At 46.9% G+C, this 14989-nt stretch overlaps 1 protein-coding gene across 1 annotated transcript in view; it reads left to right on the top strand.

Moving 5' to 3' along the window:
* svep1 (sushi, von Willebrand factor type A, EGF and pentraxin domain containing 1) overlaps positions 1–14989 on the top strand; it is an 88314-nt gene that overhangs the window by 71511 nt on the left and 1814 nt on the right. Inside the window, exons 31-47 of the mRNA XM_061066702.1 lie at positions 29–202; positions 288–407; positions 516–692; positions 1475–1559; positions 1675–1866; positions 2184–2351; positions 2460–3126; positions 3286–6014; positions 6158–6392; positions 6559–6714; positions 8463–8526; positions 8811–8984; positions 9596–9772; positions 10907–11089; positions 13279–13449; positions 14255–14350; positions 14781–14876. Of these exons, the coding sequence (XP_060922685.1) occupies positions 29–202; positions 288–407; positions 516–692; positions 1475–1559; positions 1675–1866; positions 2184–2351; positions 2460–3126; positions 3286–6014; positions 6158–6392; positions 6559–6714; positions 8463–8526; positions 8811–8984; positions 9596–9772; positions 10907–11089; positions 13279–13449; positions 14255–14350; positions 14781–14876 (5664 nt within the window). The remainder of the gene's footprint in view (positions 1–28; positions 203–287; positions 408–515; positions 693–1474; positions 1560–1674; positions 1867–2183; positions 2352–2459; positions 3127–3285; positions 6015–6157; positions 6393–6558; positions 6715–8462; positions 8527–8810; positions 8985–9595; positions 9773–10906; positions 11090–13278; positions 13450–14254; positions 14351–14780; positions 14877–14989) is intronic.

The following is a 14989-nucleotide window of genomic DNA, read 5'->3' as shown; positions in this document are numbered from 1 at the left end:
AACCTTCCTCCCTGTGTGTGTGTCACAGGTGTGTCCTGTGCCGTTCCTCATCCTCTGGAGAACGGCTTGCTCCAGGGGACAGACTTCCACAGCGGCAGCTCTGTGGTCTATCAGTGCAACGCTGGCTTTTACCTGCTGGGAGACGCCAACGTGCACTGCAGCAACAGCGGCAAGTGGGGAGGAAATCCACCGGCCTGTCTCGGTACGTCTTTCCCTTTTATATTGTTTATGTCTTTTTTACTTCAGGGATATAACTGAAAGATGTGTGCATGTGTCCCCGTGTTCAGATGTAGATGAGTGCGCTCTGGGATCGGACTGTGACGCTCACGCCAGCTGTCAGAACACAGACGGCTCCTACATCTGCACCTGCAACCGCCCGTACAGCGGAGACGGCAAAAACTGCACAGGTAGGAGGACTCTAAAGCCTTTTAATGCAAATCTAGGTTTTTAATAATAAGCAGCAGGAGAATTGTGACAAATCGTTATGTGTGGGTTGATGCATGTGTTCCCACCAGAGCCGGTGAAGTGTGAGAACCCTGAGTCTCCGGAGTTTGGCCACAGGAGCGGCAGCAACTTCCTGATGGGCAGCGAGGTGGTGTTCGGCTGCGAGGACGGATACGAGATGATCGGCTCGGCTCGACTCCGCTGCCTGGAGACAGGAAACTGGGATCATCCGGTCCCTTACTGCAGAGGTGAGAGGTTAAGAGGGAGTCATGACATGCCATTAGCTGTAGCGCTGTATTGTTTGAGTGTGAGGGGGGACACAAAAGCACTACACAAAGATATCGTGAGGGAGTGATTTGACATAGGGTCGTCTTTCTGTCTTCCTCTGCCCAGCGGCCTGAGAGCTTTGACCACTGCAGCGTCTCCATTTTGGCTCTAAGCCATATTCTCCATCATGGAGAAAGAGCAACTGACTCACTCAGCATCTGAAGTCTGTGCCAAGGAGCTCATGTTCAGACCACACTGAAAAATATATATAGAAACTGCATGATGTTCCTTTTCTAAATTGAAAAGGTTAAAATGATCATTTTACTGGGTTCCTGTCTGTTAGAGGCAGATTTAAGTGAAGTTAAATATTAATGTTGTGTATAAGTGAGCTCACTAATGGCTCAACACTGACACAGGAGACAAGAGGTTTTTCTGCAAAAGTGGTAAAACACAGTTTATCATTGTTGTTGTTGTGAAGCAGTGTTCAGAGTATGAGGTGGTGGGCGTGTGGCTGGAAGAGTCACTGGTGACACACACTGTTTGCTTTACTGTAACTGATGATTGTTCAGTGCACCAGGAAGCAAGAGCAGGAAAAAAATACTTTCAGTAAGAGGCACTAAACCACCAATTTTAGAAAAGTGTACAAAGGTTCTTTACTCTGAAGATGAAGGAAGCTGAGGTTTCATTCAGTCATTTAGTTATTCAGTGAAATATTGAACGATTTAAAACGGCATTTATTAATCCTCTTATTTGGTATTTATAGCTCTTTCCTGCCCGATGCCAAGTGTCCCAGAGAACTCCATCATGAAGGGCGACAACTTCACCTACGGAAGCAAGGTGACTTTCAGGTATCATCATCAACACAGTGACCACAGGAGAAAGAGCAACAAAGCCATTCAAAATAAACCTATATTGTTTCTTCTTAACATCTGAGTCTAACTCTGTTCTCTTCTGCCTCTGTAGTTGTATGAGTGGCTTCCTGCCTCAGATCCCGTACGACTTTCAGTGTCTGGTCAGTCTGAGATGGAGCGGGACGCCCCCTGTCTGCCACCCAGTGACCTGCGGTGGGCCGCCGACTGTGGGGAACGCCGACTCCAGGCTGGACACAAACACATACCTGTCCAAGGTGAAATACACCTGTGCTGAGGGCTTCAGGTAAACAACCAACATCTCACATTTATAATCATTGGACTGTTGAATCCAGTGAATTTATGATATTGTAAAAATAAAATTGCCTCAACTAACGTACCAATGCACACAAAGTAATTCGGCCCATAAAACCATATAACAAAGTCAATGCAGTGAGCTATGAAAAATATCTGAAACACATTTAGTTTTCTGTCCCCAGTTTTTATTTATTCAATTTCATATTTACACAATTTTCTATCTATAAATCTCTGTGACACTGTTACGGACCTATAAGAAATGGTGTTCTATAATATAAAACACTTTTATTTCATGTTGGTGCCAAGGCCATCTGGCTCCATGGAAGTCGTCTGTGAAGCCTCGGGCGAGTGGAGCCGACCGCTCCCCCGCTGCGTGAACGTCCTGTGCAGTGACCCTCCGGCCCTGAGGGACGCTGTGACCGAAGGAGAGAACTATGAGCTGGGGAACAAGGTGCACTATGTCTGCAAAGAAGGGTAAATGTGGTTGAAGTCTCCTCAGTTACTACACTCAGCTGTTCTGTTAACAGGGATTGTTTTGTATGAATGCCAAGTTTTATTTATAATGGTCTCCTCCATCTCCAGCTACACTCTGATTGGCCCAGAGACCAGAGAGTGTCTGCCAAGTGGCCAATGGAGTGAGAGCTCAGCCCAGTGTGTCCCCCGGTCCTGTGGCCCCCCGCCGGCCATCGACCACGCAGAGCCCTACGAGAGCCACCAGCTGTTTGGCGACACCGCCAACTACTACTGCACCGACGGGTACACCGCCGGCAACAACTCCAAGATGGTGTGCAATGCTCAGGGCGTGTGGGCGCCCCCTGGTGGCACGGAGGCCCCGCGCTGCATCGCCAACTTCTGCCTCCGTCCGCCGGAGCTGCCCCATGCAATTCTCGATTCAGTCAACAAACCCAAATACACCAGCAACTCTGAAGTGAGCTATAAGTGTGAAGAGGGCTTCACGCTCAACACCACGGCCACGCTGAGATGTCTGATGGGAGGACAGTGGCAGCCTTCGCCGTACGATATCGGCTGCGTGCCGGTGAGGTGCTCCCGGCCCGAGAGCATCGACCGGGGATACGTGAGCGGGACCAACTACAGCTTTGGAGCCATGGTGGCGTACACCTGCTATCCAGGCTTCCTGATCCGAGGGGAGAAGAGGAGGACCTGCAAGGCCAATGGAGAATGGGAAGGAGCTCTCCCCACCTGTATACCTGTGTCCTGCCCTCCGCCTCCTCTCCTCAGGAATGGACAGGTCAGCTTATTTAAAAATGGCATGAATCCTATTAAAATGTCACAAGTTTGAAGAACTGTCCCACACTTAAAGAGTATATGCAGTATCGCACCAGAATGTGTAAAAGTATACGAGCATGGCTTGTCTAAATGATATATTCCGCTTTTTATCTTCCTGCAGGCAAAAGGTCGGTACACCTTCAACAGCAAGGTGTTGTATGTCTGTAACGCAGGCTACAGACTGATTGGTCGCCAGGACAGGATTTGCCAAGCCAACCGCCAGTGGTCCAACACCGACCCTCCCTCCTGTGTCCTTCTGACCTGCGACTCTCCTCCCTCCGTCACACATGGACATTACCGGGGCTCTGAGTTCCAGGTGGGCCGCAAAGTACAGTACGTTTGTGATCCGGGTTACGAGCTGGTGGGAGAATCCGTGTGGACCTGTCTGAAATACGGACGGTGGGATCAGACGAGGCGTCCACGCTGCTCGCCGGTGCAGTGTCCGGAGCCGCCACTGGAGGAGAACCACCTGGTCCTGAAGGGCCTGGACTCTGAGTCTGGAACAGTGGAGCTATCATGCGAGGATGGCTACGTCCTGGAGGGCGCTCGCATCCTCCGCTGCACGCCGTCCCAGGAGTGGAACGACACCTTCCCAGTGTGCAAGCAGGTGTTTTGCGGCCCACCTCCTGATGTGTCCTTCGGTGGCACCTCCTTGTCTTCTCCTCCGTTTCCTTTCAGCTCAGCTGTGACGTACAAATGCATGGATGGTTTCACTTTAAAGAAAGAGAGCTCTGTGTCCTGTCTCGCCAGCGGGCGGTGGAGCAGTCCCTACCCAGAGTGCATCCCAGTTGAATGTCCTCAGCCTGTGGAGATTTCTAACGGGATAGTAGATGTCCAGGGTCTGATGTACCTCAGCAAAGCTCTGTACAGTTGTCGGACTGGATATAATCTGGTGGGTAACTCCACCGTCCTCTGCGGAGAAAAGGGACTTTGGATTGGAGGGGTCCCCTCTTGCCGCCCAATCGAATGCTCCATCCCAAAGCAGATTGCCAGTGGAAACGTGGTTTACACAAAACTCCAGTTTGGTCACAGTGCCACGTACTCCTGCCGCCGTGGTTACCGCCTCCAAGGCTCAGAGACTCTGCAGTGCCTGGCCAGTGGGGACTGGGACTTCCAGCCCCCTGCTTGCGTGCAAATATCTTGCACGGCACCTCAGCCCATTGAAAATGGTTTTGTCGAGGGTCAGGATCACAGTTTTGGTGTCACTATCTTCTACAGCTGTTTTCCTGGATTCCAGCTCATGGGCCAGGACCACCTGACCTGTGAGGAGCTCGGCTGGTCGAGTTCTGTCCCCGTCTGCGTGCTGTCGGACTGCGGCTTGCCTCCTCACATTGACTTTGGCGAGTATGTGAGGGTGACGGAGCAGCGAACAAGCTCTTTTACAACTTCTAAAGACACTGGAGCTTTAGCCTCACCGGAGAACTTGAGCTTCCTTCACGGGTCATTGATTGAATACCAGTGTCACAAAGGTTACGACCTCTCGAGTCCCACCAGGTTGGTGTGTCAGGAGCACGGAGGCTGGAATGGGACAGCTCCGTTTTGTGTCCCGGCAGAGTGTCACACGCCGCCCAGGCCAGAGCACGGCTGGGTGAATGTGACTGACTCCTCCCTCGGCAGTATGGTCAAGTATTTTTGTGAGGAAGGATATGAACTTCAGGGGGAGCCTGTGAGGCATTGTGTGTCAGGTCGATTGTGGACACATAACGCCCCCGTTTGTCGACCGGTGTCCTGTGGCGACCCGGGGCCTATTGCCAGCGGCACCGCTCATGGAGGTGCTTTTGTGTTTCCTGAGGCTCTGCACTACGAGTGTCGTCCTGGGTTCATCCTCAAAGGAAGCAGCACAATCGTCTGCCAGGTCGATGGAACGTGGAAAGGACAGAAGCCCGTCTGTGAGCCACTGTCTTGTGGTTTTCCTAAAGTCCCCAGTGATGTGACTTTTAAAGGCGAGGAGTACATGTATAATAATGAGATAGAACTAAGCTGTCAGCCCGGTTTCCTCTTAGAAGGGAAATCTGTGAGTGTCTGTCAGGCTGATGGCACCTGGAGCCACAAGTCCCTGACCTGCGTACCCGCCCGCTGTGGGAAACCATCACCGATCCCCAATGGACGTGTGCTGGGATCAGAGTTCGGCTTCAACAGCAAGGTGCAGTATCAATGTGACGAAGGACACACACTTAACGGAGACTCCACGCGTGTTTGTCAGTCAGACGGACTTTGGGACACGCCGGCCCCTCGCTGTGACATCATCAGCTGTGACCCGCCCGAGGACATCAGCCACGGCTTCCTGAACGGCTCCAGCTTTAACTACGACGACGTGGTGGAGTACGTCTGCTTCGACGGCTACGAGGTGGTCGGGGACCCCATCCTGCGATGCTCCGCTCAAAGCCTCTGGGTGGGCGCAGTGCCCCAGTGCCGACCCTGCGTCTGTGGCCCCCCCGTGCTGAAATACGGCAAGGTGCTCGGGCGCGACCGCTCCTGTGGCGACCGGGTGCATTTCCAGTGCGACGAAGGCTACAAGCTGCTGGGTCCCCCCCAGGCTGTGTGTGAGAAGGGAGGGGTGTGGAGTCCCGGGGTTCCTGTGTGTGGCCGAGGAAGGTGCAGTGTCGCTCCGCCGACAGTTCCCAATGCTGTCCTGCAGGGCGGCAGTGCCACCTTCCCAGACACGGTGATATACAGGTGTCGGCCCGGCTACCAGATGAAGGGATACCCACACCTCTCCTGCGGGAGGGACGGCAGGTGGGGGGAGCCCAGGATCAGCTGTGAGCCGGTGAGCTGTGGAAAACCTCCGGCTGTAGCCCACGCTCAGACGGTGGGAGTCACCTTCACCTTCCCAAACCAAATCACTTACAGGTAAATACTCCCATCGCTCCTTTAACTTGTGAGCAGAGAAACTGTAGTTCAATGACATTACCTCTGAAGTTAGCTCCAGGTTGTTTTCTTTATCTTTTCAAGAACCACATTTAAGATTCCTCTTTTGCTTTCCTCCCTGACAGGTGTGACGACGGGTATGAATTTGCCACACAGACGACTTCTCTCTGCTGCCAGAGCGACAGCACGTGGTCCAAACACAGCATCCGGTGCCGGCCCCGGCCCTGCTCGCTGCCCGGCAACTTCTCCATCCCTCACGTGGTAATCACCGGAAAGGAGCTCACTCCTGTTGGGGGCACCATCTCCCTCTCCTGCCCTCCAGGCTTCTTCCTGCAAGGCTCGGCTCTGGCTGAATGTCAGGTAATGATTTGTTAAAGAATCCTAAATGTTTTTGGTCACTTTATAGCAATATTTTGTTTTGCAAAGGCTCACGAAGACGTTTCTTTCTGAGTTGGCACACTGCTCTCCTCTTTCCCACTGAACCCATGAATAATGTATCACCTTCCTGTCCTGTCTCTTGTCTCAGCTGGGTGGAAACTGGACTCCGAGCATCTTGACCGTTTCCTGCGGGCTGGTGGTGTGTGAGAACCCGCCCCCTCTTCTTCACGGCGTCACCGAGGGCGACAGCTACAACTATGGAGACTTTGTCATGTACTCTTGCCTCCCGGGCTTCGACATGAAGGTGCTCATCAGGCCACATTCTTTCTTAAGCTCTTCTTTTGTTCTTTTGCCATTTTTTTCTTTAGCTGCTGGCGTCACAAAAGTAAAAGAATCTCACACATTCTGTCACCTTGAAAGATGCAGAAAGTCAAACTGGAAAAACCACACCTAATCAGTCAGAGGGCACTTAGCTCCGCCCAGGCCCAACAGTCCCCTTAGTTACCACATCTAAATTCACTGAAATTACATTTTCATTTGGATCTGTACCAAATGGCACTCATAAATATCAGTACACTAAACACTTCAGACTTCTTATTCTGTGAAAGTGATTAAAAAGATTCCTGGAGTTCCTCCCTGACCACATCCCTCCACCAAGTTAAGTGGTATTCCATCCTGCAGTTCCTGTGTAATCCTCCAAACTAACAAACAATGAACGCAGACGAAAACATGACCTCACCTCTTCATAGGTTTATACAGTACAGTGAAAACATTGACTTCAGGATTCACAGTCTCTCCTTTCCCCTGTTTTCTGAAACCCTGAAATGTAATAGGTGTATGACCTCATTCCTCATTGGCCTCTCATTTCCCGTGATACAGCAGAGGGCTTTTATTTCCTCCTGTGAAACCAGGAGCTAATGGCGAGCAATCAAGTTACACTAAGTCACATGATTTCCCTTCAGCGGTCAATAGGAATGTGCTGCTGCAGAGCAAACAGATGGAGCTGAGTCACTCTTCCACTGATACACTGATAGACCCTCCTCTGAGTGCCTGCTACAGTGAGAGCAGACTCACAGAGAGCAATGTTTCAGTCCTTAGTAGGGTTTTGCAAAGGGGCGGAAAGTTTCCGGTAAATTTCCGGAAACTTTCCATGGGAAGTTTGGCTCGGGAATTTTGGGAATTTTGAAAAAAAAAAAAAAATACGCAAATTAATCACTGAGCAATAAAAAAATCATTCAAAACTCTATTTTAAAGATGTATGGAAAGCAGCACACGCTGCACGTTGAGTTTCAACCCTCCCAGCATCCTTCACTCTACAGCAGGGCTACTGAGGCCTGCTGTAGTGTGCAGGACTAGTCAGGTAAGTTTCGATGATATTACTGGAGAAAATATATTAGCATGCTGATTGAGGATTGTTCATCTATTCATCTAGCCTATTTCCATTCATTTATCCATCAATTGTAAAATATTTTTAAAGACTATTCCAATAGTTTGGCTAACTATTTATATCTCTGGCATTGCATTAGTGTTTTTTTACAAACTTTTTTCTCATCTTATTCTACAGGACAATGCCACGTGCACTATCTCATGTGTGGAGGCATTTCACCCCATCCAATGTAGAAGGAAAGGCTGTGTACATTTGCAAATACTGTGCAAAGACCTATGTTAAGAATGACACAACAATGCAGAAGCATATAGTCAAGTGCCCAAAGTTTCCTCAGGGCTCAAATCAGCCTATGACAAAACAAAATGTTTATATTTATGTCTGTATATGACAAGGTAAATACAGTTAGTATAAATTACCCACAACATTTCCAGTTTATTCCCGTTAATTCCCGTATATTCCCGTATATTCCCGTTAATTCCCGTATATTCCCGTTAATTCCCGTTAATTCCCATGGAAAGTTTCCAACTTTGAATATTCCCGGAATTTTGCAACCCTAGGCCTAAGTGAAAGAAATGTATATATATATTTATAAAATCTATTTTAATTGTATAAATTTGAGTTTATCTGCTGGACTCTGTAGCTTGACCCTGTTCTTTCTGCCGCAGGGAGACTCCATCCAGACCTGCCAGGGAGACAGAGCGTGGAGCGGCAGCCAGCCAGTGTGTGTCGGTAGGTCTGCGTTCGTCTGTAACTGACACTTACACACATGTATCAGTGGCAAACCTTCACTTCCAGGTTCACCTTCCAACCAGCTGGAGCATTCATTTCCCTATATGTGACCGTGCCTTCATTCTCAACCCTCATCGTCACCAGAACAGAATGCTTTGTTGTCTTTGAACCGGACGCACAGGATCTATAATAACCTAGAGTTTCTCATGGCATTTGTTACTATGAACACAACATTCCCACCACACCTCTGACAGTTTTGTCATACTTGTGTCTCGTCTCCTCAGCGCAGTCCTGCGGGCCTCCTCCCACCGTACACAATGCACAGATCCACATGACTGGAGAGACTTACCTACACAATGCCAGTTACGTGTGCAGCACGGGGCTGCAGCTGCTCGGCTCCAAGACGCTCACCTGTCTGGCCAACGGCACGTGGAGCCTGCCAGCTCCGACGTGTGAAGGTAAAGTAGAAAGAATGAATTAAAAGTTACAAAACCACTCATCATCTCCACAAAGTCCTGCCATATTGCTGTCTGCTGTCTTCTGATGACAACTATATTTGCTGTATATGTTGGTAGATATTAATATACATTGCAGTATATTTATATATTTTTGATAGGTCGTTCTAACAGCTTATTTGATTGTATCTCCATTCTTCCTAATTCATGTCGATCTCTCTATTTGTGAATCAACTTCGATCTAAAAGATTTGATGATTATTGCCGAATATGTGTTTGAGTTAAAGATCGATGGTCAGATTTTCTTTTTCCAGCCAAAGGGATTTAGTTCCATTGTAATTTCAGTGCTTTACATTGCAAATTACCAGACAATCAAGTAAAGATCTGGATCTGGTGTTTCCCAGCTCTGCATGCTCTGCTGGTCTCGTGCTGCTCCACCTGTGCTCCTGCATGTCTGTTGTTTCAGATCTGTCTGTTGCTTCAGATCTGTCTGTTGGTCTGTGATGTGGCAGCAAATTAATTCTAACAGTCCAAAGTTACACACACAGTTTACGAAGTGTCTATAAAATACCCAGAATAAGAATAAAAGCTCTTCATCACTGTTTGTGACGTCAGTGGGCCGAGGCTGCATCAGCCCGAGACAGGTGCCGCACGGCAAAGTGCAGGAGCACAACCTGAACACCGGGCGCGCTGTGGAGTTCCTGTGTGACAAGGGCTACAGCCTGGTGGGAGATCGTCTGGTGGTGTGTATGGGGGGCCACACCTGGAGCTCCACCTTCCCCAGCTGCCAACGTGAGAAACTCACACACACAGAGAGTTACATATAAGGACAAAAAAAGGATAAATACAGAATTAAATAACTGATTAAATATGATTTGGTGATTAAAAACTGTATTTCTATACATTTCTATAGTATCCTTTATTCACTAATACATTTCTACATCTTTGTACTTATTTATTTATTTCTTAAGGATTCATGTTTCTTCATTCATTCAACTAGTAATTTTGCATTAATTTATTAGTCTATTTATTAGGGCTGTCAGTTTAACGCGTTATTAACGGCGTTAACGCAAACCCATTATAACGCCGTCCATTTTTTTAACGCGAGATTTATTTCACTATTACATTTCTACATCTTTGAACTTATTTATTTATTTATTTTTGTCCGGTATTCACACATTAATATTCTTATACTTCTAAATTTAATGGTTTATGTTTCTTCATTAATCCAACTAGTAATTTTGCATTAATTTATTAGTCTATTTATACATAGTTACACACAAATGTGTCAGAAAGAGGTAAGATGCAGTGATGTCGACAATACCTGTGTCTCACTTACTTCATCTGACACATACTTCACATCTGACTTCCTGTTGTGTTTGGCTCGCTCTGACATGTCATTACAACAGCTGTGCATTTGGCAAACATTTGCAACACACACACACTTCACAGTGCAGACCAACGCCCCACACTGGGTTCTTTCATCACTGAGTCCCATCTCCTGTTTAACAACCGGTCTGTTAAGAAAGACTTCAAATCAATAAAATGAGCAGATAAATTATGAATGGTTGAAATAACAGCTCAAGAATCAGGAAATACTTTCCAGCAGAAGTAGGTTTCAGGAAGGGACTTCAAAGAAGACACCGACCCGGAGTTGTTCCAGAGCGACAGGGCCCAGACTGCAGAGGCTCTGTCGCCCTTAGTTTTCAAACAATTATTATTGTTATTTAATTCCAAATGTCAAAAAGCCACCTCCTGCTTATTCAAAAGGAACTCTCTGAAATTACACTCCACATGCTATAGAATGGATTTTAAGCTTTTACAAATTACTTTTACCTGCGCTGTTGTTGTTTCTGTGGTAAACCTCTAAGAGATCATACTTTTGTGTCGCTAACACAAACTCTGCACCACTTCTGTTCCTCCCAGCCAAGGCCTGTCCAGCTCCTCCAGGCTGGAGGGAGGACACGAGCGGGAACGGAGCCCAGCAGGAGTTCCACGTGGGTCAGTCGGTGCGAGTCTCCTGCCCCAAAGGTCAACAGGTGAAGGGCAGCGGCACCATCGGCTGCAGGCCGGACCAGACCTGGAGCCCGGTCAGCTCAGTGTGTGAAAGTACGTACCGTTTTCTACAGGTAGAAAAGAAAAGAGAAACTGGAGTTCTGTGACTTTTCTCTCTGATGCTAATATTCAAAGTTTCTTCCAGTCAGTCTATGGGTTGAAATCCATTAATATTAAAGCCCTACTGCTGTCTGCTGTCTTCTGATGACAACTATATTTGCTGTATATGTTGGTAGATAGTAATATACATTGCAGTATATTTATATATTTTTGATAGGTCGTTCTAACAGCTTATTTGATTGTATCTCCATTCTTCCGAATTCATGTCGATCTCTCTATTTGTGAATCAACTTCGATCTAAAAGATTTGATGATTATTGCCGAATATGTGTTTGAGTTAAAGATCGATGGCTATCGGATATTTTTTTTCAAGCCAAAGGGATTTAGTTCCATTGTAATTTCAGTGCTTTACATTGCAAATTACCAGATAATCAAGTAAAGATCTGGATCTGGTGTTTCCCTCCTCTGCATGCTCTGCTGGTCTCGTGCTGCTCCACCTGTGCTCCTGCATGTCTGTTGCTTCAGATCTGTCTGTTGGTCTGAATGCGTCTCTGTTGTCCTCCGTCTCTCTCGGGTCTTTCATCAAATCAAATGAGGCTGCATCAAACAGGCGTCCTGTACGCTGCACTAATTACAGGCACCTCTGTAGCATCGTAGCAACCTTTGTCACGTAACCCTCAGATCTGTCTTCGGCACGCTCGTCCGGAATATTCAACACAATGGTGCTTGTGTTGCTATGGCTTGTTGTTTGTGTTGGCATGGAGTGTGTTCTCCCACGTGCACGCCTAACCACAATACTCTGAGTCCTGTCTTTGTCACGGAAGATGTTTCCGTCACAGCTCAACAACACCGTGTGTATTTTGCATGAAATTCTCTTGTCTTCCGGGCGATGACGGATAAAGGGATTAACTCAGTTTTCTCTCTCTCTCTCTGGTGTACAAGGGCAGAGTGCGAGTACATAACAGGGGGTAGACAAAAAAAGCAGAAAAACCTCAGATACAATTCTGATCCAAGTAGTGCTGCAGCCTCAAAGAGACAAGTGTTTCAGACAGAGGCTGAAGAGAGGAGCTGCAGCGATGGACAGTGTGAGGGAAATTATGTTTTCTGAACATTAGAGATGATAGATAGATAGATAGATAGATAGATAGATAGATAGATAGATAGATAGATAGATAGATAGATAGATAGATAGATAGATAGATAGATAGATAGATAGATAGATAGATAGATAGATAGATAGATAGATAGATAGATAGATAGATAGATAGATAGATAGATAGATAGATAGATAGATAGATAGATAGATAGATAGATAGATAGATAGATAGATAGATAGATAGATAGATAGATAGATTACTTTATTCATCCCCAAAGGGAAATTAAGTCGTCATAGCAGCCGGTATATTTGAATACAATTAAATACAATACAATAGAATAAAATAAAAAATATTGAGGTAGAAAGAATAAAAAACAGAAACACAAGATAAATAGGTAGATAAGGTGCAGTGGCAAGATGATGGTAATAGTACTGATGATATGATGGTAATGTTATTGTTAGACAGTATATAAAAATAGTACAGTATATATAATATATAATATAACATAATATAACATAATATATGATAGTAATTATACCAATATAATAGCAGTATATAGTAATAATGGCAGCAACCGTATATATAATAATAATAGTAAATATAATAATAATAATAATAACATGTACACATGTTTAAATATGTGTATATAGACTTATATATACAAAGAATATACAGAGAGTATGATATAATATGATATGATATATAGTAGAGGTATAAATATAAGTATTTGACTATACAATAGATAATATAATATACTATGAGCGTAAGAATATGTAGACAGAGAGCATGAAAACCTTTTCAGGTAATAACCCAAATTTCAAAAGAGAAACAAACAAGTGGCATAAAAATGTTAATTAGTTGAATTAAGGCTTCTATCAATGTGAGAAATGGAATAAACTGCCATTGTGCAGAAGGTGTCTCTTTTGCTTCGTCCACCCCCTGGAGGTTTGGCTCCTTTACCACTCTGAATGTTTTCCAGCTGTTTAGTTCATTTAGTAACACACATGTTGGGATGTGATGAGGACGTCAGCAGCAGCGTTTGCAGACAGACAATCCTAGTGTAGTGAGTAACCCGTGTGTTGTACAGGGGTGTCCTGTGGCCCGCCCCTCCATGTGGCCAATGGGGTGGTGCGGGGGGCGGTGTTCCAGTTCGGGGACGTGGCGGCGTACTCGTGTTTTGGCGGCTACGCCATGGAGGGCGTCGGAAGGAGCAGGTGTCTGGAGAACGGCACCTGGACGCCGCCTCCCACGTGCAGAGGTAGAGAGAACACCGGGGGGGGGGGACTCTGCCCTTTCTCCCAGGACACTCCCTCCTGAGCCGACTCTCCCATGCTGCTTCTCAACCTGTTCGCTCTGTGCTGAACTGCTCCTGCTTGGCTCCAGTAGATGCTTTGCTCTGTAGAACCTGAGAAACTTGTCTGTGGTCAAATAGCTTCATCACAGAACCTCCTTCCTGCTGCTGCCTCTGTTTGTGCACGTTTAGCTCTGTGACTCGCACACATCCCCTTCTTTAGCCTGGATCCAGTTCCATTAAAGGGAAAGAAAATCCCCTTTAGTCTAGACAAGCAACTGGCACAGCTGAGTGTGAAGCTGCTTCTTCCCCATAAACCAGTAACACGTCGTCTGGATGGATGTGAAACACACGGGAACAGATATCAGATCAGTGGATCACGTCCACATCCGTGAGCTCTACGGCCGATTGTCATGCAACTGAAACTCAAACACACAACCACATGTTTTGCATATGAAAACGAGAGCTGAATCCAGGCTAACCTGTCCTCAACAGCTGCTGAGACAAACACACTCACACACACACACTTGAGAGGGTTTCTATTGAGTCTGTACAGCAGAGTGTAACCTGCAGTGTGTGAATGCTGCCTTCGCTCCAGTGCATGAGGTTGCATGGCCAGTGGCTGTGGCAGTAGAATTAACCGAAAGGAATCAAACCCTAAATAATACTGGAAGGGGATTGAAACTGTAGAAGTTGTGTATTTGTGTGTGTCACTCAACATTCCAGTTACTTAAACCTGATTTGTGTGTGTGTGTGTGTGTGTGTCCCTCAGCTGTGTGCTGGCTGCAGTGTCAGAACGGGGGGGCGTGTCAGCGGCCCAACGTCTGCTCCTGCCCCGAGGGCTGGATGGGCCGACTCTGTGAGGAGCGTGAGTGTCTAATCATTACATATCTTTCTGTAATCTCTGTTGGCAAAGTACAACACACACACCTACACCCCTACAGACACACACACACACACAGTAACCCAATCAGCCTGCTAAGCAGGATTTAGCAGACAATGGTTCCACAAAGAGGGTCAAACATAATGGAGACAATCAGTGTTTTCAGCTGAGGAATTGACGCGTTTGTCCATATGTTTTTTGCTGAGTCGTCACAAAAGTTAAAGAAGCCAGAATTCAATAATCACCAAAGGTCACAAGAGATTGGAAACTGCTGATGAATTGATTGAAAGGTCGTCGTCCACAGGAGCCTCAGAAAGTCACTCACACCTAATCTACTAGTTAACTCTCATTCTATAGACGTATCTATTATTAACTATATGTATACCCCCCCCCCATGTCTCCTCTCTGATGACAGCTATCTGCATCCTGCCGTGCCTGAACGGAGGCCGCTGCGTGGCACCGTACCAGTGCGAGTGTCCCACTGGGTGGACGGGCACGCGCTGTCACAGCGGTGAGTTCACCGGCGGGTCGATGGCGCTCTGACATGTTCAGGCTGGTACGTGTGGGAGCAAACCAGTGCACCCACTGGGCACATGGTGGAAACCCACAGGATTCCCTCCACGT

This window comes from Limanda limanda, chromosome 22 (assembly GCF_963576545.1).
Source record: "Limanda limanda chromosome 22, fLimLim1.1, whole genome shotgun sequence".
Lineage (NCBI taxonomy): Eukaryota > Metazoa > Chordata > Actinopteri > Pleuronectiformes > Pleuronectidae > Limanda > Limanda limanda.
Note: the sequence above shows the minus strand (reverse complement) of the source record. Positions and strands in the feature narration are given on the sequence as shown.